The sequence below is a fragment of the Ailuropoda melanoleuca genome, chromosome 1, assembly GCF_002007445.2.
Source record: "Ailuropoda melanoleuca isolate Jingjing chromosome 1, ASM200744v2, whole genome shotgun sequence".
Classification (NCBI taxonomy): Eukaryota; Metazoa; Chordata; class Mammalia; order Carnivora; family Ursidae; genus Ailuropoda; species Ailuropoda melanoleuca.
In genome coordinates this window covers 198181655-198206869 of record NC_048218.1, presented here as the reverse complement: position 1 = coordinate 198206869, position 25215 = coordinate 198181655, and the positions used below count along the sequence as shown (strand labels likewise).

At 37.4% G+C, this 25215-nt stretch overlaps 1 protein-coding gene and 1 long non-coding RNA gene across 7 annotated transcripts in view; one reads left to right on the top strand and one right to left on the bottom strand.

Moving 5' to 3' along the window:
• Nucleotides 1-25215, top strand: part of LOC117795112 — a 37385-nt gene that overhangs the window by 9515 nt on the left and 2655 nt on the right. Inside the window, exon 3 of the long non-coding RNA XR_004618938.1 lies at nucleotides 16770-16840. This is a non-coding gene — a long non-coding RNA (uncharacterized LOC117795112). The remainder of the gene's footprint in view (nucleotides 1-16769; nucleotides 16841-25215) is intronic.
• The window catches only part of UBN2 (ubinuclein 2), a 76858-nt gene continuing 58364 nt past the window's right edge, over nucleotides 6722-25215 (bottom strand). For 5 of the 6 annotated variants that reach the window (XM_034637843.1, XM_011218288.3, XM_034637844.1 and 2 more), the window contains 3 exons: nucleotides 20250-20481; nucleotides 19719-19808; nucleotides 6722-16941 (listed from right to left, as the gene is read on the bottom strand). In XM_034637843.1, the coding sequence (XP_034493734.1) occupies nucleotides 16892-16941; nucleotides 19719-19808; nucleotides 20250-20481 (372 nt within the window). In that variant the 3' untranslated portion in view covers nucleotides 6722-16891. Of the gene's footprint in view, nucleotides 16942-19280; nucleotides 19339-19718; nucleotides 19809-20249; nucleotides 20482-25215 lie in introns of those variants that run through there. The other variant, XM_034637829.1, reaches the window with a different exon arrangement.

The window sequence follows — 25215 nt, the reverse complement described above, 5'->3', positions numbered from 1 at the left end:
TCAATAAGCACATGAAAAGATACTCAACACCATGAGGCATTAGGGAAATGCAAATCAAAAGGATGAGTACCTATACATACTGCAATAGCTATCATCAAAAAATGGAAAATAACAAGTGTTGGCAAGGACGCAGAGAAATTTAAGCTCTTCTATGTTGCTAGTAGAGATGCAAAATGTTTCAGCTACCATGGGAAACAGTTTTGTGATTCCTCAAAAAGTTAAACAGAGAGTTTCCACATGACCCAGCAGAATTCCACACCTAGGTACATACCTAAAGAAGTGAAAACATACATCCACACAAAAACTTGTACAGTAGTCCCCCTTATCCGCAATTTCAGATACCCATGGTCAGCCATGGTCTGGAAGCAGATGATCGCCCTTCTGACATCGTCAGAGGGTGGGTAGTAGCCTAATGCTACATTATAATGCCTACGTCATTCACCTCGCTTCATCTCATCATGTAGGCATTTTATTGTTTCATATCATCACAAGGGTGAGTACGATATAATAAGATATTTTGAGAGAAAGGGACCACATTCACATAACTTCTATTACAGTATATTGTTATAATTGTTCTATTTTATTATTAGTTATTATTGATAATGTCTTATTGTGCCTAATTTATAAATTAACCTTTATCATTGGTATGTATGTATAGGAAAAAACATAGTGTAGATAGGGTTCAGTACTATCCACGGTTTCAGGCATCCTCTGGGGGTCTTGGAACATATACCACTTGGATAAGGGGGGACTACAGTACAAAAATGTTCATAGCAGCATTATTCGTACTCTCCAAAATGTGCAGACATCCTAGGTGTCTATCAACTTCTAAATGGATAAATAAAAATGTGATATATTCATACAACAGAATATTATTCAGAATAGATACCTGGGATATCAAACAACATTAGGACAAATCATAATGAAAAATGAGGGACATTATATATTGGTGGAAAAAACAATAGATCAAAAAGATATAACCATAATGAACATGTATGTTCCCAATAAAATTCATCGTTCCTTGAAAAATTAGTAAGACTGGAGATTGAATAAGACTGGCAAGACTGGGGGCGCCTGGGTGGCACAGCGGTTAAGCGTCTGCCTTCGGCTCAGGGCGTGATCCCGGCGTTCTGGGATCGAGCCCCACATCAGGCTCTTCCGCTATGAGCCTGCTTCTTCCTCTCCCACTCCTCCTGCTTGTGTTCCCTCTCTCGCTGGCTGCCTCTATCTCTGTCAAATAAATAAAAAAATAAAATCTTTAAAAAAAAAAAAAAAAGACTGGCAAGACTGAAGAAGAAAAAGGGTGTGATGCATATAAACAAAACCAAGAATGAAAGAGGAAAACAAAGATACATCAAAGATTATAAGCATACAAAAATTATGAGTACATTTCTAAGAAATTTTCTGGAGGTGTTGATCATGTTATTGGTGTTATAGGGAGAGCACCTGATGTAATCCAACTCATGAGCAACAGTCCCAGAAAATCAGGAATAGAACTTTTTAACTTTATAAAAACTATATACCAAAAATCTAGAATAAACATCACACTTAATGGAGAAAATTGAGATAAGGAACAAAGGAACAAAGATGCTGCTTTCACCATTACTCTTTAATATTGTACTAAAGGACCAGACTAATGCTCTAAGATAAGAATAACGTGAAAGAATTGGGAGGGGAGATTATACTGTCATTTTTTTTAAGTTTATTTATTTATTTACTTAAGCAATCTCTACACCCAATATGGGGCTCGAATTCACAACCCCGAGATCAAGATTCGTACGCTTTTCAGACTGAGCCAGCCAGGCACCCCTACTTGTCATTTTTTGTAGATTATATGATCATCTTCATTGAAAAGCTAATAAAATACTCAAATGAGTTATTTGAGTAAGAGACTTTAGCAAACTTATTGAACACAAACTCAACTTTCAGAAACCAGTAGCATTCCTTGATACCAGTAAATACTATTAGAGTATAAAATGGAGAATAGCATACATTCATAAAAGCAACAATTGTAGAGTGCCCAGAAATCAATACATGAAAAATACCTCTATAGATAAAATTTAAAACTATAAAGTTAGTAGAAGAAAGTGTAGGAGGGTATTTTTGTGACCTAGGGGTAGGGAAATATCTCCTAACAAACCCCTCAACACATACATGTAAACAAATGGATCAATCTGACTGTTAAATTTAAGATTTTCTGTTCAATAGGATCTCATTGACAAAGTTAAAGGAGAGGTTACAGAAAATATCAAACACATCTAAAACTGGTAAAAGATCGTTATCTACAACAAAAAGATAAAATGCAATTGAATAATGAGCAGAGATGAACAGGCAACTTGCAGAAGACTACCCATAGCCTTTCTTGTGATAGTGAGAAGTTGGAGGCAATTAGGTACCTACCTCCAGGGAAACAGATATGTAAAATGTGGTGGATATATACTGCGGAATAGGATGAAGTGATAAGCAACACACAATTTGTCCACATAGCAACATGGACAAATCTAAGAAAAATGAGAAAAGTAGGAAGCAGCAAGACCTATAGCCCCAGACCATTTGTATGAATTAGATGTGTATATGCACGAAATAACACTATTTTAGAAGTATACACGGATGGCAGGGGGCACATATCAAGTGGACACCTATGAGATACAGGGGACTGGGGACTAAGGAAGGAAGGAGAAACTGAATTTATAATACAGTGAGGGAATGAGTTCTTGTACTGAGTGATGACGACCACGTGCTATGAATTGCGGCCCCTGGTTAATGCATTGCTTGCATTTGAGGTACAATAAAGCAGATGTAAACTACATACAACACGTTCATAGAGTTTGGAGCTGGAGTGGCCATCTGGCTATGAAGGGAGAGCCTGAAGTTGTCAGAGGGCTATCTGTGAAATCTGACACTTTGAATGCCAGCGCAGAGACAGGGTTAAATTTGACACTGAATCACTGGAGAAAGCTTCACCTACACGAGGCTTACCTCTCGAGTACTCAGTTATATGAACCAAAAGATTCCCTTCACTGTTTTGTTTAACAGACTAGTTTTTAGAGAAGTTTCTCTCTACTTTTTAAGCCAGGGGTTTGACATCTGCAATCAAAGAATTCTGATGTTTAATCCACTTCTGTACTTTAAGTATTAAAAAAAGAAAAGACTTTTTAAAAACACAATGGGCTTCACCTCTATAGTTTGGGAAATTAGGAGAGCAAGAGGAAGCATGAATTTAAGAAATGAATTTAAGAAAAAAGGCAGAAGAGAGAGAGAATAACAGCCACCATTAATTAGCTCGTATGTGCTAGGCACTATGCTAGGTGCTTTCCATATCTAGTCTCTAATTCAGCCGCGCCCCCACCATTGGGTATCATCACTGTAGAAATAAGGAAACAGGCTAAAAGGAGCTAAGCATCTTGTCTAAATTAGTGCCACAGCTTCACAGTAGGGCCTTGGGAACCCATCTGTCTGATGTCAGCCTGTTCTCCTTCATGCTACACCACCTACTAGGAAAATGATAGTGGGGAAACGGTAGAGGGACAGACACAGGGACACAGAAAAGGTAAATATACAGACAGAAAAACCAAGCCACGTCAAGGCACACACTGATTGGGGAGAGCATCATTTTCGAGGTAAGGACCCTCATGACATACCAGAGGATACCGGCATCAGAGGGGGCTGTCCTTCGAAAAAGCTCATGATCTCGCTTGCCATGTAATTCAACCCACGGTGCACCCAGACAGAATCAGCTCTTCTGCTTTGATTTCCAATGCTCAAAACCCTTTTAAACCAAAGATTTCTCAAGAGTTTCTCAAAGCTTTACTTGGAAAAGAAGCAACATCAAAGATTCCAGACACTGACTTTCAAATCTAGTATGTCAAGTCATTATTACCTATGCCAGAATGAACTTCTGTCTGCGCAATGTACATCCACGGGATATTACAGTTTGCCTGGTGACAGTCATCTAAATGCTCATCAATTAAAAACAGATACAGTCAATAGTAGTGACACCACAAGTATGGAACACTGTGAGCTGCCAAAAAGAACAAAACAGACCCCCATGTACAGATGTGGAAAAATCTCCAAGATAACTGGAAAAAAAAAAGCCAGGTACTGTACAGCAGAGTATGTTTGCTAAATTTATGTTTAAGAGTCAGGTATATATTTATACTTATAACTGTAGAAATTGGTAGCAGTGGTTGCTCTGAGAAAAAGAAATAGGAACCATGGCTAGGAAAGACATGCTTTGTACTAAATGTATGCCCATGTACTTGGTACTTTTTTTTCCCAAGTGCAAGGATAATCTTTAAAAAAAATTTTTAATTAAGTAGGCTCCTTGTCCAATGTGGAACTTGAACTCATGACCCTGAGATCAAGAGTTGCATGCTCTACTGAGCCAGCCAGTTGCCCCCAAAACAAAAAAGTCAAACAGTTGTGTGTCTTCCCTCCAAAATAGATCCAATTTTGGGATCTAGTAGGATCTCAGTAGAAGAAACAAGGTCTTTTCTTTTCCCTTCTCCCTTTTTTCAGCCAAGCCCACCTGTTTTTTTCTTAAAAACTAACAAACAAAAAAACCCTTTCTCATGTCATCCACGTTTGTTGAAAATACTTTTAGGTGAAAGGATAGAGAAAAAGCACTCATACCACCACTCTTTCGATTTGGGAGTGTTAGGTCTTCCTATATATTTTTCTGTGCCTATGTGCATTTACACTTATAACTGCTCTTTCTTATTGCCTGGACATCTTAGCCATTTCTTATTTTTAAAATTTTCTATTTAATATTATTTTTATTTACTTAACCAATCCTAACATGGCATTAGACTGTTTCAAACTTTTACATCATTGCACAGAAATCTTTGTATAATCCATCTCCCTCTTAGAATCAACTTATAAAAGCAAAGTAACTCCATCACCGATTTGTGTTGCCGTTCCGTGCACCCGTGTCCTACCAACCACTTTCCGGTCCCAGAGCTCAGGTCTGACACAATTTTCTGCCTACATGGACAGTGTAAAACTTCCTGCTCCATGTATTTTTCTATACTCCCTTGAAAAACCCCACCTTCCAGACACCTGACCTTCAACTCTAGAAGATTGGTTGCATTTCTTTACCAGATTACTTGTTGGTTCTCTAAAGGTTATTATTCTGAAATCCTTAACTCCTCGAGCCAAGTATCTTCTTAGAAACTTTTCTAAAACTGCAGAATATAATAAATAGTAAAACACAACCAGTTTGAATGATCAGAGCTAAGGCTTACTAGCGTGGATTCTAAGTGACATGCCTATTATATAATTTGTTAATTGGAGTTACATGAAGAAAAAATTCCATGGTCAAATAAGCTTGGGGAAATTATAGATTTAAAAATATCTTGCTTACAGGGGCACCTGGGTGGCTCAGTTGTTTGGGCTGCGGACTAGTGACTTCAGCTCAGCTATTATTCTCAGGGTCATGAGTTCAAGCCCCGCATTGGTCTCCACGATGGGCATGGAGCCTACATTAAAAAGAAAAAAAAAATCTAGCTTGCAATAACACCTTTAATATGTTAATACACATTTAAAGATGGTGATAACATAGTTGAGTGCAGTCGAATAACAACAGGTATCTTTAGGGGCTATTACTTCCCAAGAACTGGCTTTGGCAAATCTGTCCTTAAATGTTTTTTAGTAGAAGCACTTGTAGTCTATCCTCCTCCCCCATGCAGGGGGACCATCCCTTTTAAAAGTTCTTCATCTTAATGATAAAGCACCAAAAATACATGTAAGTAAAAGGAAAAAGACAAAGCACTCATATAACCACTCTTTATATTTTCGGGTGTATGTCCTTTTTCATATTTTCTATGCATATATACACATAAACTTGTAAATGACAAACTGTTCAATTTCTCTGACAAGTTGCTTTCTATCTCTTCATCCTTTCTCCCGCTCCTTCCCCAGAGCTCTAAGGTCGACTTCTTTTTCTACCCTTTATCTTTTTAATACTTTTCCTAGAAGTCTTCTACAAGTAAGGATTTAAATGATACCTTCTTTTTTTTTTGGTCTTTATTTTTAAAAAATTTTATAGTAATCTCTATGCCCAATGTGGGACTTGAACCCACTCCTCCGAGATCAAGAGTCACATGCTCTACCAACTGAGCCAGCCAGCTGCCCCCAAGGATGGTCACTTCTGCAGATAATTCCCAAATCTGCATTTCAAGCCTTGACCCTGGTAGCATGCACACACACACACACACACACACACACACACACACACACGCGCAAGCCCTATAACCCAAAGGAAGAAGCTAGTGAGCCTGCGTTCTAGGACTCCCAGGCTGGCTTCTACTAATCCCAGTGTACACCTCACACCAGCCTAGTCTCTTTCCTGCTTCTTCCTGACTCTGCTCAGACATTCCTTTTTCCTTCTTCCTAGCCAAATCCCACTATTCTGAGACCCGGCTCAAGTGCCACCCAATTGACAAAGTCTTCCCAGATCTCTCCAGTCCAGTTTCTTCCCTGCTCGGAACTCATATGTCAAGCAGCAATGGACCACACCTTTGTGACAAATTTTGAATTGTTATCTTTTAACTTGTCACGAGATTGCAAAGTGTTTTTAAGTACACTCAGGGTGGGGACCCTGCCCTTTACTTCTGTTTCTGATAGTGCCCAACACAGTACAATACAGACAAGATACTCAACCACTATAAGAATGAGGTATTAAAACCCAAGTTAGCCAAATAATACAACAGACACGAGAATAATATGTACATTCCTCTTTATTTAATACAACACATAACACATACAAAAAGAAAAAAAACACTCATGTAAAAGTCCTGTCACAGAAGAATAGACAGGAAACATCTACACTGAATCAAATAAGGCTCCTGCTTTAAAACAGGGGTTTGCTAGCTATACCTGGAATATGAGCAAGGCTGTTGCAAAAAAAAAAAAAAAGAAGAAGAAAAAAAAATTCCCTGCACTGAAGGAGTATATCCATGGGGCTAATTTACTAAATTCACAGGTCCATATTTAGGAATGTTTAAGCCCTCTCACATATCCAAAATTCATCAGGGTTCATGAAATGTGTGATTATTTTTTGGTTAAAAAAATTTACCTGTCCTTCTTTCTTCTTAGAAAATAGTGACAAGAGCTCTCTAAAAACTAGAGACCAGCAAACCACCCAGAGTTTGGAAAGCTTTACCACTGAAGTTCAAAGGGTGTGCAGAACAGAGAATGCAAAGGCAAGATGGCAGCGGGAAGAAGAATTTAACTTCTTAGTCATTTCCTGGCAGCCCATATTCAGTCGCCCACGGGGAAAGACAAAATGGAAATACCCAGGCTCAGTGCAGGCTTCAGTAGCAGCAGTTTGTCCATATTCCTGCTCTAATCAGAGCCGGAAATTAAACAAGCACCAGTTCGTCTCAAAAGAGCCTTATACAAACACACACACATACACACCCACACCCATTCACATGTCATCACCACCCCCTTTTATTTAAATTTATTATTATTTTTTTTTACTAAAATAATACAAAAAAGGGAGACAGGTAATATTTACAAAAATCCATGGCTGGTACAGTACATAATTTTTAAGACACACTAAATGCTACAATCTTTCAGGTCCTGAGATTATTACAAATATCAACTCAAAGCTGTGTTCAGGTCCAGTTTTAAAGGAGGAAAAAAAAAATCCCAAAATATTAAGTCACACACTTATTCAAAATACAGTATATCCCTTCAAGTTAGCAAAAACGCACCTCCCTAGAAACAAATGCAAGACAGCCGTCAGTGCCCTTCACCCCGAGAAGCTGCAATTACTGGGGCTCCTTCCTTCAAGATCGGCTGTGGAACATGCTGGCATCTCTGTCAAGTGTGGAGGCGGCTAAAGAAAGAGGAAGATGTGTACCTGGAGGGAAGTTCCTCTATGGAGTGAACATTCACTGTATCAGTAAGTCCTGTTTTCCCGTCTGTTACCAAACAAAAGTCTTTCCCTTATCAAAATTCATACCACAAGTGTTGGAAATATGTGCTTACCCAGACTAAAAATCAGAATCCTTATTCCCAATCAGTTATAACAAATAGGTCTGCAGTCCCACAATAATTTTACAACTGCAAATAAACTTTCTTGCTCGTAATAAAAGAGAGAAAACACCATCACTTAGTTACCTTGGTAGACTTTGATTAACATATTATTTGGGGCACAAAATTCTCACCAGCCAGAGATTTCTTTTCCTTTTCTTTTAAGCTTGACAATGTTTTGGTGAGCAAAACACAAGGGCAAGGCCCAGATCACATATTCTTCTTAAGGACAATTTGATAATTCTGATACTTTCTATAATAAAATTTTTCAATGACAGCCAACAAAAGGACAGTACAAAGCTTGAATCTTTTCTGTGGCTGGCCATAGATCAGAGGAAATTACGTGTAGGCTGGAAACCTGCCTCTACTGGTGGAGAGGCCCCTTGCTTATCAGAAGGTCTCAGATGGTATATGTAATTAATTATGTAGGCATAGCCAGGATTTAAAAAGTCGGCCAAAGATGGCCAACTTTCTAACTAACTATATAAAACAGCAATACTTTTATCAGCTGAGAATAACTTCTTTGTCTTTTAGTGTCCCTAGCCAAAATCAGGGTAATCCTTGGTAGTTTTGCAGGCATGGGAAAGAAAAACTCTTATATGCTGGTCCAGGGCACACGAACCTTGCAAACAGCACAAAACAGCAAAAAAATGAGGAAAGGTTATGGCCGCAAGGACAGAAAGTACAAGATAGGTAAGGTCTGACAAATTAAAGGCAGGTTGTCACACAGAAAAACAAGCCGACTGGCTGGTCTCGGTTACTGCTGACTCTTAAATGTGCTGAGAGGGTAGATGGAGTTGTTAACTTGAAAACAGAAATATTTCCAAGTTATCTTGAGTAATAGTTATCTTTTCTGTATTTCAATTAGGGTTCCATTAGTGCTCTATTATAAAATATTTTAAAACTAGATTTAAGATAAAATAGAATTATATTATCATTAGCAAAATGGGAAAAAATAATGTACAGTTTTCTGAGGAACATAAAACTGGTTCTAAGAATTTATATGGCCTGTGTGACGCAGACCTTTGCAAAGCAGGTTTCTTCCAGGGGAAGTATATGAAAATAAGCAAGGCAGAGTATTATGAGAAATAAGAGCCCTTAACAAATGTCTGCATCTCTTTTGAATAACCTTGAAAAGTATCAAGAGGAAGCCATGACTTGTAGCAACCACACTGTATAATAGTAGAGAAATCTAGTTTTTTAATACAAGGGAGAAGAGAAAAAACAATTCCAGTCACCAGTGAACTAACTTGATTCCAAATCCTGGACATACAGACCCCTTTGATTATACTACTGAAGTTTCTGAAAACATCCTTGACCTGTTTGGGAAACAGTTCAGAAAACTGCTAACCCACTATAAATGGCAATATGGAAGAAAGATTCAGAAGTTAAAGAATTACAGTATGAAGAAATTAAATAAAGATCACAAATAGCTACTTTCAAGCAAATGATACTTGGGGAGTATCTGAGAAAAATGTACTCTATTATCGAGTTGTTCAAGGACAGTCTGATGATAATCCTACAAGTCCCTGTCAGAGTCTGTGCTAGGATTGGAACAGTGTCGGAACAGCGTCCTGGACTATGCCTGCAGTCTTCACTTCTGAATGCAGTGGAGACCCAGGAAAGACAGCCAGAGTGAGTGAGAAAAGGAGGTGAAAGTCTAGCCTTTCCTCTCCGGACTCTTAACAAAATGCAACTGATATTCTAGTGTAGCAACTGGCTGATGAAATGGTTAACGTTAAGAGCTCAAACTAGAGGTAAAAAGAAGGAAGAAAGAAGGAATTCAACATTAAATATTCAAAGCTATTTTTAATTAGAGTCTGACCAACTGTTCAGCTCTACAAACCTGAACACTGTGCCACAGAATCTAGAACTTTCTCAGAACTGAACACTGGGATGATTTCATCTTAACAACCCAAAGACATTCCATGATTCTCACTACAGTTTTGCACCAGTAAAAGGATCTGTACTTAAGTTTTTGAATACAAAGTTCACATTTTAGGATAGATGAACACACAAAATACCTGTTTTATGCTTCTATTAATTTTCCCTAGAAGAACAAACACACATTCAACAAAATCCTTTTGCCTTATTTCTTTGGGTAGAAGTCCTTTAACAGCTGTATTTGAAGAATGGAAAAAGAGGGAAAATGTGGAAAATAGAGAGTAAGTTTATCTGCATAGTTGATATTTAGAGATTACTAACTAAGGCCTTATCTTGAAAAAAGCAAAGAAAAACCAAAAAGTGATTTTTAGGACAAAAACGTCCTACCGGCCTTGGCCGATTGTGGGAATTAACCCAGGTGCTTTGTCTGCTTGGGCCTGGTGCTTTCTCTTGACTCACTTGAGCTGGGTAATTTGTTCCTCACTTGAGCTGGGTAATTTGTTCCTCACCCTCTACATTCTCTTTCCTGACCCTGAATATGTGCTGTAATTTAAATCTTCACACACTCTCTAACAATTGTTGCTTAGCATTTAGCCCTAACTACAAACACAGCATCCATTTTTCCTGTTGCTGTTGGTGTTTGAAATGATAAAGGAAAATTCTAAGTATCACTACTTAACATGCCAGGATGAGAGGTGGGATAAAATAATCTTCATTCCTTCCTCAGAGATGGGCAAAACATGTTTCCTTCTACCCCACCCCCTCCCACCCAGCGTCCCAGCTAAGAAGTGAATCCTGCCTCCCCCTCCCATTTTCCTACCCAGCTGACTGTGTGTCGTGCTTGCCCCATCGACATGAAGCTGGATAGACCTGCAGTGACAGAACCGGTACACAACCTCTGATGTACAAGAATGAGGAGACACCCATTCATTCTTTGAAGGTTAAAAGCTTAGCTATCCACCACCAGACAAGTGATATAAGGAAATTAGACTGAGAAGATGGAAAAGTGAGGCAGATAAAACTTGCAGGATCATTTATCAACTCCAATAACCAATCATCCAAACTACCTCGCTGTAGCTCCACAACCTTGGCAAAAGTCACACGTGTTAACATCATTTAAAAAAAACAAAACACAAACTACTTATAATTAAGAAACTTAGTGTTATTCCCCCCCAACCCTTGTTAACCTGAAACTAACCATTTTAATCCCACCACAAATACGTTTAAATAATATGCATCTAAAGTAGAATTCCAGTGATCTTTCTTTAAACTTAAAAATCATATGGTACTCTTTATACCCATCATAGGGAAACATTTTTTAGCCTCTGTGGAAAGATGGTAATACTTTTTTCATTATATAGGACATTTTAGAAAAACTCAAAGTATTTTTGAAATAGTAAAGTCTCTGATATCCCTGGGAGGTAGGTGAATATTATTATACCCAATTTTCTAATGGGTAATCTGAGGCACGAAGGTTAAACGATATTCCCCCTGTTAAATATAGTAATTCAAGAGTAACATGTCTGAGCTGAGGTGCCTGATACGTGCTTCGCTATCCGGTAACACCACCAGGAGCTGCTGCTTTCTGTTAGCCCCCAGTCTCCTCTTCCCAATTAAAATGTCTTTAAAAGGGGGCACTTGTTAGATATATTTGTACTGGGCTCTGAGGACTGGTTCAACTTAGTCTCCCTTTATGTGTCATGTCTGTTTTCAACAAGAAACAGATGAATCTTAGATACTGAAGATTACACTAGTCTGCTCAAGGGAGAAATCTAAATAGCCGTAAAATCAGATTAAGCCAAATGTAATTATCTGGCAAATGAAAAGAAAACTGAAGATCGCTCAAGAATGCTATAGGTTATATGAGTGTTTACATGAGTATCTGAAGTCTAAGTTTATTAACGTTTTCACAGATACGCAGCTGTATGAATTCTTCGAAAATCATTTTCCAGAAGAAAATATGATGCATGTTTAATGTGGACAAAGTTAATAACTTCCTTCAAAACTTATTCAGATACAATACCAAGCTTCTGACTCTAGCTCCCCCACGTCTTTAGCCTTGCCTTCCACAGCGCACCTTTATCAACTTGACCCTCAAAAGACTCTTGTTATTCCAATGCTTTCTCCAATATTACTCCTGCCAAGTCTGAAGGGCAGAGAGCAGTGGGTTACATCCAGGGATCGTCAATGAGTCCGCTAAATTTACTTTAATGAAATAAATGACTTATTATATTTATGTATTTTTGTTAATTTCTACAAACAGATATTCAAAGGGGGAAGATAGCATCTCGTGTAAAGACAATTTCCCAATCTACCCATTTGAATTGACTAAAAGCAGTGGAATAAACAAGCCAGAAGTTTTGCAAACATCGAAAGGGGTGTGTTTGGAAAGGATGCAATGGTACAGCAGCTACTAGTTATATATATATTACATATGTATACATATATATACACATATATATGTATGTATTTTACACATATATCCTTATACATATAAAGAAAAGGAAGAATATTACAGCATGACATGACATTGGCAAGTTTGAGATTCTTCCTCCTGAATCCCCTGACTTATTAGCCTGTACTTTAGGATATCTGAGAACACTTTCAAGAGGGGGAAAAAAGAAAGAAAAAAAAGGCACTTAACAAAGACAAAGGCCTGAATTGAGCATGTTTTAGAGGAGTAATATAAGCATTTTACCAGAGCTAAGAAATGATTTACAGAGTTAAACTTTTCCCCTTCAATTTTATAAAATAAAATTGCATAACGTGTTTGTAATCAGTCATTTACCCACTACTGCATTTTTCTTCTGCTTCATTATTACAAAAGCAAAAAACAAAATAAAACAATCATACATGCACAATAGAAAGTAAAAGTGCCCCTGTTGAGAACATACGGTCAGCAGAAACTAGTGCTGAAGCACAAGGAAAAGTTCTCAAGTTTGGCCTGATTATAGATTTTTCCCACTCTGCTATTTCTAATTTAAAACAAAGAGAAACAAAACATCAACGAACAAAAAAGAAGCCAACACAAATTCAAAACCTACATGATAATAAAAAGAATACAGGGACCAGTGTGCTTTTATGGTACACTCCTAAAATAAAGTATCCTAACTCTATATATGGGTCAAGTTATATGACAAAAACCTCCTAGAGATAAAGAACTGTAAATCAGATTATAATCGACCAATACAGGCAAAGTTCATTGTACAAGTGTAGCAGCAAATACGATAGACAACTGGAGTGCTAGGAGATGGTCCCAAGGGACAGAGAGTTCTCACAATCAATGGCAGTTTGAATAACAGTAGAGTTTCCATCTCAGAAACTGTCGTGAACCAAGTAGAGGCGGGAAGCGGTGTGGTAAGGGCAACCAGAGAAGAAAGACTACAGGGGCCTGCCCTTTCCAACCCTGGGTAGTAAACAATTTAGATATGCTTTGGGAAGAAAAAAAAAAATCCTGGGTTAAAAATCTTTTCCAGTAAGTTGTTTTCAAACAGGTGTCAAACCCACAGGATCCAAACATGTATGTGCCCGGTTCTTCCTCCTACCTTGGTGATGCAATAAACCCTATTCAACTTCTGTGATATAAAAAAAAAAAATGTAATTTGGGCTAACAACATCCATCAAAGGGGTGGTAGGCATAAAAGAATGTATGAACACAATCCTCTGATTTCCTCAGAATATCAGGATTTTGTGACTTCAGATTAACTTCACTTCTTTTTCCAAAATGTTTTTCTTCAGGCTGTTTTTAAGACCATGATTTCTTATACCCTCTGATCTCAGAAGCATAGGAGAAGAATTATAATTGAGTTACAGTGGAATTATTGCTTGCGTTGATTTTGGAGGCTCTGAATGAGCTGGACACTTTGCTCCCAAACAGTCTCCAACTGAGGCTCAGCACTGCTATCTCTGAAGACAACTCTGCTGACCATTATTGCTTGTGAATACTGAGGATTAACTTGTATGTACAGTAACAGCTTATACATCAGTGAAGGCAATTTAAAATACAAGACAGTTGAAAACAAACAGCTTAGTTTTCCTGAATCAAGAATCCCGCTGAGTGGGACACAATTAAGTGTGCTGATTATTTTTGCATTGGGATGTTGCTAATGCGCTTCAGAAATACACATTGCTCTATATCCTTTCTGATTACTCACCATTTTAAAAAATAACATAATTTGACTTTTAAGTGCAAAAATACAGTATGAGTCACAAGTCTCTGTGCTAAAAAATAACCTAAAATTTATATGTTTGTATTTAGTAAGAAAAACTGTAAAGACAGGTGCCCATAAAGTATGGACACCATTTTCAATGTTATGATCTAGAAAAGAAATAGTTCTGTATTTACATGTAGGAGCTCTCTGATCATTCTATTAAGAAATAGGAGGATGCTTATTTCATCTGTACAACACAAAAGGGGCAGTCTTTACTGAAAAGGATGCAAGTTAGTGAAAATGTGGTATGGGGCTGAGGGCGGGATCTGGCAGCAGTCCTTACGGAATCAAGACTGAAGAGAATAGAATATCATCTCCATATATATGGACTTCTCAGAGCCAAGGGCCTCCAGATATTTTTACTGGTTAGTTATAAAATAATACTTGGGGGAAGAACTGATAATCCTGTTCTTCTCTAATGGAGACAAAAGAATCATCAGGGATCTTCACGTGGCATGATTCAGAACTGATGGATTTAAGAAACTGAAATTATTCCCTGACTTAAACTAGTAATGAATTTTTAAAAAGAAATTAATTTATGTATACACACAGATGAATACATGCACAACTATCTGCAGGAAAAGAGATTATTAATATGCACTCAGACTTGTGTGGGAAGTGAAACCAAGGCTAGCTTCCCAAAGGCAAACTCCTATACAGTAATAGCAAAGACTTTTTTTTTCCAAATTAGATAAAAGCAACAGGTATACTACATTGGAAGAACTCAAGAACTGGGTAAGCTTCCCTAATTAAATAAACCAAACAACCTTTAATCAAACATATTCAATTCAAGGCAGACCTCTCGGCAACATCCCTATATCCTTCCAAAGTATCTACTGGGGTTGACACAACATTCTTATTTGTTCTACTGGTAAACTAAATTCTTAGAGGCAAGTAATTATATAAATGATTCCTCTGAAATAATCCTTTGCCCTTACTGTAACAAGTTCTTGGAACTAAAGTTTTCAGTTACTTATTAACTTTTTGCTATGAAGCAAGCCAGTATAACTTTGAAGTCAAAATACAGGTAATACAGATCAGAATAGATCTGTGGTAACTCATTCAGTCCTATAGGCTATTTGGGACTTTTGCTTATAAAAGGAAAAAAAGGCCACATTAATACACTTATTTGAATAAATTTAAAGGTATAGGGTAACTTGTAATGAAAACATGCAAATCTTGCTACTACCGATCTGATGCTGTTTTTTAGGTTAGTCTGTTATAAACGGATCAAGCTTATACCAATCTTGGGTACAGTTTGAAAACATTCAGAAGTCTAAATAGGGAGAAAAAAAAGAGAGAGTGAGAGAAAGAAATTGACAGAGACAGGACTAATGACGAGGCAAAAAAAAAAAAAAAAAAAAAAAAATCAAATGTAACCAAAAAGAACCATAAGTTTCTCCCTTAACATCCTTTGTTGAATATGTATTTGCATAAGGAAGCTATAATAACTAAGCAGTTTTATTATTATCTGCAGGTTTACTCACATATCAATATTCTCAGTAAATATTAATAAAGCTGTAGGATCCCAAATGCTCCAAATCCATTTCACTACGTTGGATACAGGGAGTAAAAATACATTGTGATTGTTATAAAAAATAATCCCTTGTACACATAATGATCCTAATGTAATTCCTCCCTTTAAAATACTATCTTAAAAATTCCAAAAATATATATATATGCCATCTGAATGACCAATGAAGAGGCATGTGCAGTACATACTTACACCTGTCTATATCAATAATTAAGAATCACCTGAAGTACCACTAGCTAAAAGACCAGGAGAAGTTGTGAACTGAGGGGAAACTGGGGAAATTTACAGTTCAGAGTGGTAGGCCTGCAAGGGCTAAGAGCACCAAAGTCGCAGCCCTACGTCAAAGATCCCCCATTTCTGAAGAGAAAAATGTGAACAAAGCCACATTTTAACATCAAGAATGGAAATAAGAATTAACCAGTCAATACCAGATGCACAAATCACCTGAAGAAGAGTTAAGTACCTGCTTCTGAATGGAAGATGAAATTGACCCTTTTACAAAAAGGGGACATCTAAGTTTCGTCTGTTAAGAGCAACAGGCTCAATTTCTTGACTTTTAAAAATCTCGATGATTTAATAATATATATCACTGTGCTAAAATAACTTTCCAGAAGCATCTTTAGTCCACTGATTTATACGGGGAGTTGCTACACACTGGAGAAGATTCAAGTTTGTTCAGGATTTGTGAGGGTACAGTATTTACTTGGCTACTGTTTGTATCAGACACAGGGTTATTAATTTGTGTGGCAAATTTGCTGCATAGTCCACTCAAATAGACATGATTGTTACTCCTGACAAACTGGCCTAATTCCAGATATATTGCCTTTTATTATGCAATTATGTCTACAAGTGTTCAGATCCAACCCCCAGGATGGATGGAGTATACCCAAATCCTCAGATTCCTTCTTCCTCCCCCAGGGAAAAATCAAATTTGTACTTCTGTGGGTTTGACAACTGAGTCTCTTTCAAGTCAGTTAATACGGTAACTTCGTCTTTTAGAGGAGACCAAAGGTCACTAACTTTGCACGAAAGCATTTCTTCCTCCTGCACCTGGCTTTACTCAAGTAACGTTCTCTTTTCTTTTTTCCTCCTCACCACAGTGCTTGGGACGAGAGAATGTAAACATCGACAGAACAGCAGCCCTATGACCACATGAGGACTTTCCCATCAGGTAGATCCCATCAGCCAGCTGAGTGTCTCATCTCCATTGCTTGCTGGGAAGTCACTGAGATTTCCGTGGTAATTTAGTGTCCCCTTTACTTTGGCCTCCATCTGAGAAAAGAAGTGTTTTATTGGCATGGGTTGGCATGTTATAAAAAAACAAAACAAAACAAAGAGAACAATTAACTTTTAATTTCCATGTGAATGACATCGCTAAAAAGATAACCTTTAATATCTTACATGGTATAGTGTTATAGAGGCTGAGAAACATAAAGGAGATAAATTAACTCAACAAAAATGATCCTCTTATCTCAAGTGATTGTGGTGCAACTGGTTTTCAGTTGAAATACTACTTCAACAAGTATTTATTATCTATCTCAGAGCCAACTGTGTCAAATACTGTGAGGATTATAAAGGAATATAAAAACATAATTTCCACATTTAAGGAAACTACCACATCTTTCAATTTCTTTAGAAGACAAGTCAATTCCATTTTCTTGCGAGTGAAATTAAATTTCTTGCCACAACATGGCATTTGATAATGAATTCTCAATTATTTAGGTAAATGAATGCAACACACTGGTTAAGTGAAAAATCCAGCTGAGTCTTTGTTTTGATCCTAACCTGGAAAAAGTTCTAAATGATAAGGAATGTCTGCTCCTGGGAACAATGGTTTCTAGGTTTACATATGGCTTTTTAACTTTTGCTGAGAAAATGTTGGTTACTCTATTTAACCTGGGCAAGAATAGAACACAATGAGCTTGAGAGCTAACAAAATGTAGAGAAAGTTCAACAGGTAGTACTGCCTTAGCAAGGACAATGAAGCCTGCTTCCCCTAGGCCTGAGAGAAAAAGTCAGGGGAAGGCATGAATGGTAGAAACACACAGGTGAAAAGGAACAAATCACTGTACTATAAGATCAATCCTAAGGCTGGAGGAGACCACGAAAGTCACATTGCTAGGTTTCAGTCATGTGATATCTAAACTACTCCCATAAAACATAAAAAACTGCCCCTATTGAAGAAAAGATAGATCAATGAGACAGGATAATTGTTTCAAAAGCTGTATAAATAGAACACTAGTAAACTAATTTTGGTGACAACAGCTAAGGAATTGGCTTTTCCATTTATAATGAGATATTATATACTTGTGTTTGTAGAAACAATGATTTGACCTGAGGTGTAATTAAATTCATAAAATGGCAAGGTAGGACAGTGCTCAAAGAGGTGTTGGTAAATTAGCAAAATAAAATACTCATATTAACTGGACTGTGAGGTTCTTTAGACCAAGGTTTATGTGGCCCACCACTGCTTTCTAAAAGTTTTATTCAAACCCAGCCACACTTACATTAACGTATTTGTCTATGGCTGTTTTCGCACTATAATGGCAGAGTTGGGTAGTTGCGACAGAAACTATATGACCAGCAAGGCTGAAAATATTTACTATTTAGGCCTTTTTAGAAGTTTATATTATATATAAAATGACTATATAAAAGTTACAGTCATTTTTTCGAGGGCTGAGTCTGGGGCAGCTTACCACTTAGGGCTTTTAAAGAATTAATTATCACCTGCTGCCTTGAGATTGCCACACAGCTCCCATTTCTTTTTTTTTTTTTTAAAGATTTTATTTACTTATTCAACAGAGATAGAGACAGCCAGCGAGAGAGGGAACACACAGGGGGAGTGGGAGAGGAAGAAGCAGGCTCATAGCAGAGGGAGCCTGATGTGGGGCTCGATCCCATAACGCCGGGATCACGGCCTGAGCCGAAGGCAGACGCTTAACTGCTGTGCCACCCAGGCGCCCCACACAGCTCCCATTTCTGCATGCGGCCAACTGTAAACTTGCTCAAAGAGCATTCTAAATGCAGTGGCCAAAAAGAACAGTGAGGTCCCAGTCAACCTCCAAGGTTAAGAAGGCAGCTGAACAGTTATTTCTGTTGAAAAGATCCTGAATATGGCCTTCAAGAATACTATCAACAGTCCACCAAGGTCAACTACTGGTAAAAGCAAGAACCTGGAGGCCAATATGTGACGTCTAATGTCCACTATCTAATTTCAGATTTCAGGGTGATCTAGCTGGCCTGCAAGTATCTAATGCATACAATTTGGATCATATAGATTGAATCACTGCTAAAAGGCATAAAAGATTAATGGTTAAGGGGCGCCTGGGTGGCACAGCGGTTAAGTGTCTGCCTTCGGCTCAGGGCGTGATCCCGGCATTATGGGATCAAGCCCCACATCAGGCTCTTCTGCTATGAGCCTGCTTCTTCCTCTCCCACTCCCCCTGCTTGTGTTCCCTCTCACTGGCTGTCTCTATCTCTGCCAAATAAATAAATAAAATCTTAAAAAAAAAAAAAAGTTTAATGGTTAAGAATACAGCCTATCAAGTCAGACTTCCCAGATTTGAATTTCAGCTCACTTCCTAGGACTATCATCTTGGGCAAGCGCTTACCTTGAATTCAGTTTCCTGATGTATAAAAATGGGGATCGTCACTGGCTCATTCATAGGCCTGTTACAAGGATTAAATTAGCTAATGCATGTAAGTAGTCACAAGACTACCTGACACTTAGTAAACCTTCAATACATGGGAACTATTACAATCACTGGACATGACTTTTGTACACTGTTTTATGAATCCTCTTCTTTGTCATCATTTCAATATAACAAACATACGTCTTAAAAAAGTTTTTTTTTTTTTCACATGTAACAAAAGATCTCATACCTATTTCCTTTTTCTTATAAGGAGTTTGTTGCTAATGAGGATTCAGTCATATGAAAATCTGTTTTTTCCAACCTTTGTCATCCCATTCAGTTTTCAGAAAAGATTTATAATCCAATTTATAAATCTATATAAATATTAAAAGGTGAAAAAATAGGTGGCTTTCTTACCATTGAATGTTTGCTGTAAGTGAGTAGGCAGAGGTGAGTGGGAAAGTGTTGCTGCATGCTGAGCTCCTGGCTGTAAACCCTTTAGTAAATCTGAGAGAAAAACAGACTTGTCAGTGATCTTCTTCACCCTAAGATTTAGCCCTCTTAGATCAAAAATGAAAATAGTTTAATTTATCTAATATAAGTACAGCCCCTGACTTCAGAGTCCTTCTTAAACTAGAGCACATACATTGAAAAATTTATATATATAAATGTATGTGTATGCAAATAACCCAGCAAATATGACTTCCTCTTATTATCACTTTCATTAAGATAGAAATGTGGTATAGATGACTCCTATAAGAACTGCAAATAAAATCTGATTCCGATAATTTGACTTATATTTGAATGAAATAAACTGCATTTCTTAAAAAAAAAAAAATTCTGTAATCTTCACTAACTCCAAATGGACTACTCTCAATGAGTCTAAATTCATGAGGCTTCCTGTTCTGTCAAACCAGGTAGCCAAGTAACTAAAAGAGCCCCACTTACTCTGAGTTAGGCTATGGTGGAAAGCGGCTGAGGTAGATCCCGAGGTGGTTGTCACTCCAGCTGTGTCCGTTCCAAAGCCGAGTAGCTCCAAGGGAAACTGGAAGGGCATGGTCACTGGAACAAGGCCACCCAGCATCCCAAAAGGAGTCACATTTTGATTTGTTACAGACAAAGGTGATGTCATGAGAGTCAGAGGTGAGGCATTAGCCAATAATGATGCTCCTGCCGTGGACTGCAGAAACCAGGGGTCAAAATACATAAGAAATCAAATCTTTAACCTGAATTGATTTATTTTATTTACTATCCTCACGGGCGCAAGACTGTGTGTCCTATATCTACTCTAGCAGAAACGTTAGGAGACAGAAAATGAAGACTGAGGTGAAAAATATATTTCTAAGAGCTACCCATATTGGTTGTGGAATTAATTCTCTACTCAGCTCTTCATTGCCGGGTTAAACTCCCTATTTTAACACCTGTATTAACACTCACTCATTCATTCCTCATCTCAGACTTCCACTTTTCCTCCTAGCTGCTTGATCTGAACCACTGGTCATTAATTCCATACAATTTCAATCTGGTCTTTGAAAATGCTTGGTAATTTCATTGTTTGTTTTACCATCTTTCCTGACACAACCCATGTGGTTACTGTTCCAGACGACAACTCTCTCAGAGCCTATAACACAATACCCTCTGCTTTCATCATAACGCCTTAAAGAAATGAGGCCATCTGGACGTTCTTCCTCTGCCTTTATCAGCTTTACCTGCCTCTTCTCCAAAACTAACCATCTGATCTATGCCATGAATCCCCCTATGCCGAACTTTCTGGTACAAATATCTAGTATTACACCTTTTTCCAAGTTTCCTTTGCCTTGTCATATACAGAGACCTCATTTTTTTTTCTTTTTTTTTTGTTACAACCACAGTTATTCCTGGCTGTTCCTCAACCCCTAGAAACAACCTGACTTATTTGTATTCTTTTGTTAATCAAATTTACTAAAGGATACCGTCCATTCCCCACATTATTTAGTTTCTCCCTAACCTTGGAAGCTGGTTTCCATATTCACTACTTTTCTGAACTTAAAGACTCCTTAAAGTAAAAGGTGTTTTAACACCCCTCTATCTGGGCTTTGATGCCATGTGTATGAGAAGTACCATTAAGCTAATTTAATTCTTTGAACAATTTTCTATTCAGCAATGATCTTTTCCCATTTTGACTTTCTTTTCTACATGTACTTATCAACAAACACTACAATAAAATTGTCTCAGTATCGGATATTACCTATGATAGTTTGTACAACTATGAATTTTCTTTTGTAGTCTTATCTTACCAATTCCAAGTTTCCCTGGCCAAAAATTTTACAGTTCCAAATTTATTCAAGAAAACTGAATTCTTCAGTTTTTTAGTTAGTAATCAATGTTAACTATTATCAGGTTTATTTTGTGTGCTCACTCCTCTTCCAGTAAACATTATTAATAAAGGGCTGATAATTTTATTTCTTAGTTAATATATGAGAAAAATTTAAATGATCTTCCCACATATACGCCATAGTACATACATTTCTTATACCTAACAGTCTATGCCACTGCTAAACCAAAAATGACGAATACCCTCCAGAAGGCTTTGAATCTGGGTTCTCCACCCCTCCAATGGCCTTCCCTTCTCTTATCTCCTTTGTTAGCTCTCAAATATATATCCTCATCTCAGTTTCAATCCAGTAAATCTAAAAGCTCAGGGAGCAATGGCACTCGGATATGGAACACTCATCAACAAATGAACTCATCAGCTCCTACAACCGTGTGACCCCACCCTATATCTCAACTGCTATCATTGATAGTCTCATTCTTTCCCGACACCAGGGCTTGAAATCTTAGTTTGTAGGCATCATAAAAAAACGGACAAGATGAACTCACTGTCAACATACCCATTCTTTTTCTTTCTTTCTTTCTTTTTTTTAAACCACCACTTTCTCCAACACTTAAGTACCAATCTTCATCACTTTATTCTTGGACTTGGCTACTGTTTTACTTTCTAGTCTTTCCCTTACTGACCAACCATGATACACAAAATGGATACACTGGAAAGAATTACTAAGTTAGAAATAAGGACACTTTGAACCAATTTGGATAGAAGGGATCCTGCATCAATTTAAGAATTAAGAGTTTTTTAAAAATCATAGTTCTCTTGTAATCTCAGGATGATATGAGGCACACACTCCAAGACCATGTGCCCCAAGTGGAGCCCCCTAGAGGAGAACATTAAATACTGCTAATAAGGAGAACTCAAGCTTTTCTAGAGAAGGCTAACTGAAGTATTAAAAAAGCTGGAAAATGTAAATTAGGGCAACTTCCCAAATTAACTGACTGATAAAAAATGATACCATGCCATAACTGTGTAACATTTTGTACTTTCAAAAAACTTCCATATCCACTTTTGTTTATAAAACTAAAATGGAACATTAGACTATCTAAATATTACACGGCATTTATAAATTTCTCTCTCCCTAGAAGATGGAGACCTTTCAAAAGTCGGGTATCCTACTGTTGATGTCATTTGGAAATGTACAGACGAAGCTGTCACACTAAAACAGGCCAACAGTTCAGGAGAATGCTCCATAATCAAAAATACTTTCACGACCCTTATATTTCATTTCCAGGGGAAAATATGAAGGAAAACCATGCTCCTCCTGTGGTGGGCATTCTATATATCTAATATATAGATATACAGAGATCATTTTTTCAAACCACATTTTATTTTGCTGAGTGCATCTACCCCCCATTCTCTACAACAACCAGAGGGATATTCTGAAATATAAGTCAATGAAGACCCTCCAATGGCTTCCCACTGCACACAGATTAAAACCCCAAGTTCTTATTGTGACCTGCAAGGTCCTTCATCGCATGGTTGATTTCAGACCTCATCACCCATCCCTCTCTCCCTAGTCCAGCCATGCATACCTACACGTCAGGCTCTTTCCTATCTCAGTGTCTTCACACCTACCATCTCTCTAGCCTGGACTGTTTGTTCCCTCCTATCTCCAAATGACTAGCTTGCTTATTCAATTCTCAGCTCAAATGTTATCTCCTGAAAGAAGCTGTCCCCAACTCCCTTATCTATGTTAGCAGCAATCTCACTTTATCATATATTGTTTTAATTTTTCATAGCACTTAACATATTTTTAAAAATTTGTGGTTTATCTTTCTACCTGGAATATATGCTCCATGACGGACGAGACCTTGAATATGGTGTTTACCCTATCTCTCCAGCACCTAGAAGAGTGCCTGGCACATATTAAACACCTCAGAAACATTTGCTTAAAGAGTGAATTATTTTGGGAATTATAAAGTGGCAAACACAGGATTCATAGAACGTGAGTAAGCTGAAGGGCAAGAAAGAAGAGGAAAGCCTTGGGCAGGAAGTTATTAAACAGAAAGTAGTAATAATCTGAATAAACTGAACCCAGAAAGATTTTAATTTCTGTTAAACTCAGGATCTGTCCTTTTCACTCCGCAAATGAACAGATAGCTGAAGATGTCTTTCAGACAGGAGCTGAATGTTTTGCAGGGACAGATAGGGAATCTCCTTTTAGTGTTAAGAGTGCTAGAGAGACAGGATCTAGAGGCTACGAGGTTTCAGTGAGAGGCTACGTTAAAAAAACAAAAACAAAAAAGTCAAACCATAGGTTCTCCCCAAGTTACAAACAACCTTATTCAATTATTGACCTTTTCTTCTGTCAAACCAATAAGACAGAACAAAAAGGATCAGATCTGAAGGCAGGAACAATAAGGCCTTCAAATCATAAAGTCATTTCTGAAAGGATGAAAACCAGAAGGAAGTAGTTAACTTTTTGGAAACACAAATTTTGCCATACAGCTTCCCTGCTGACAAATGAATTGGTATGCTAAGTATCTAGGTTCTCCTGGGATAAATGATCAAACGCAAGAAGGACTGATGGGAGCGGGAGGGGTGGGGGGGTGGCAGCAGGGTGGGGACAGAACTGAGAGACTCTGGAGATGACAAAGGACAGAGAAAGATTTAACCTTAAATTCAAAGTGAAGGGGGGGAAAAGGCAATTTTTCTTCAGGAAAAAAGCCAAAAACTTAAAATAAGAAAGCAAATGAAATCATAGTTTACAATTTAGTTCAACAGAGACAATATTTGACATAGTCACGGATTTAACCAAGAGTTGTAATTTTACTCTTTCAGGAGAATGGCAAAGGTATAAACACAGCTAAAAGCTTTATCATGACAAGAAGTTAAGAGATAATAGTAAAATGAATAAATTGTCTTCCATTCATTCTTAATATTTAAAAACACAGAAAAAGCTATGAGAATTAAAAATAATTAATACTAGGAAGGAGGACCCACGTGGCAGGGAACTGGCATTTCTGTTATAATTCTCTCCTTCACGCAAATTGAAGATTTATGTCAAACACAGTCAACATTTTAATAAAGGTAATACAAAGAGGAATGTGAACTGACTCCCAGACCTTAGTTATAACTTAAATTTTAACATACAATCCCTAATCAGTGGGGGGTTTTTTCATTTTATTTCTGATAAAAGTAAAATTAAACAGATAAAACATCAGTGAGTCCTAGATTTCAACTAGTAAAGTATCAGTTAATTGAATCTTGTTTTATATTAGAATTCTGGAAGAAATGAATCCATTACTAAGCCTACAGTAATGGCAGACTGATGATCTGGGTTTCATGTGCTTATGAATACCAATGCTTAGCTTGTACTGAAGAGCAGAAAATATCTACAAACACAAGGTAAAAATTCTTTCATTAGATGTTCCTATTCCACGTCAATAGGAAGCAGTAAAAAGAATACTTTCTGAGACAACAGAATTCCACAAATCAACAAAAGTCATGTTTTCAAAAAACACTTAGGAACCTAAGAACTAACACATCATAAAATTTACCTATTTTTTAAAAGCTTGTTATGAAGCAGCGTATTATGTGAAA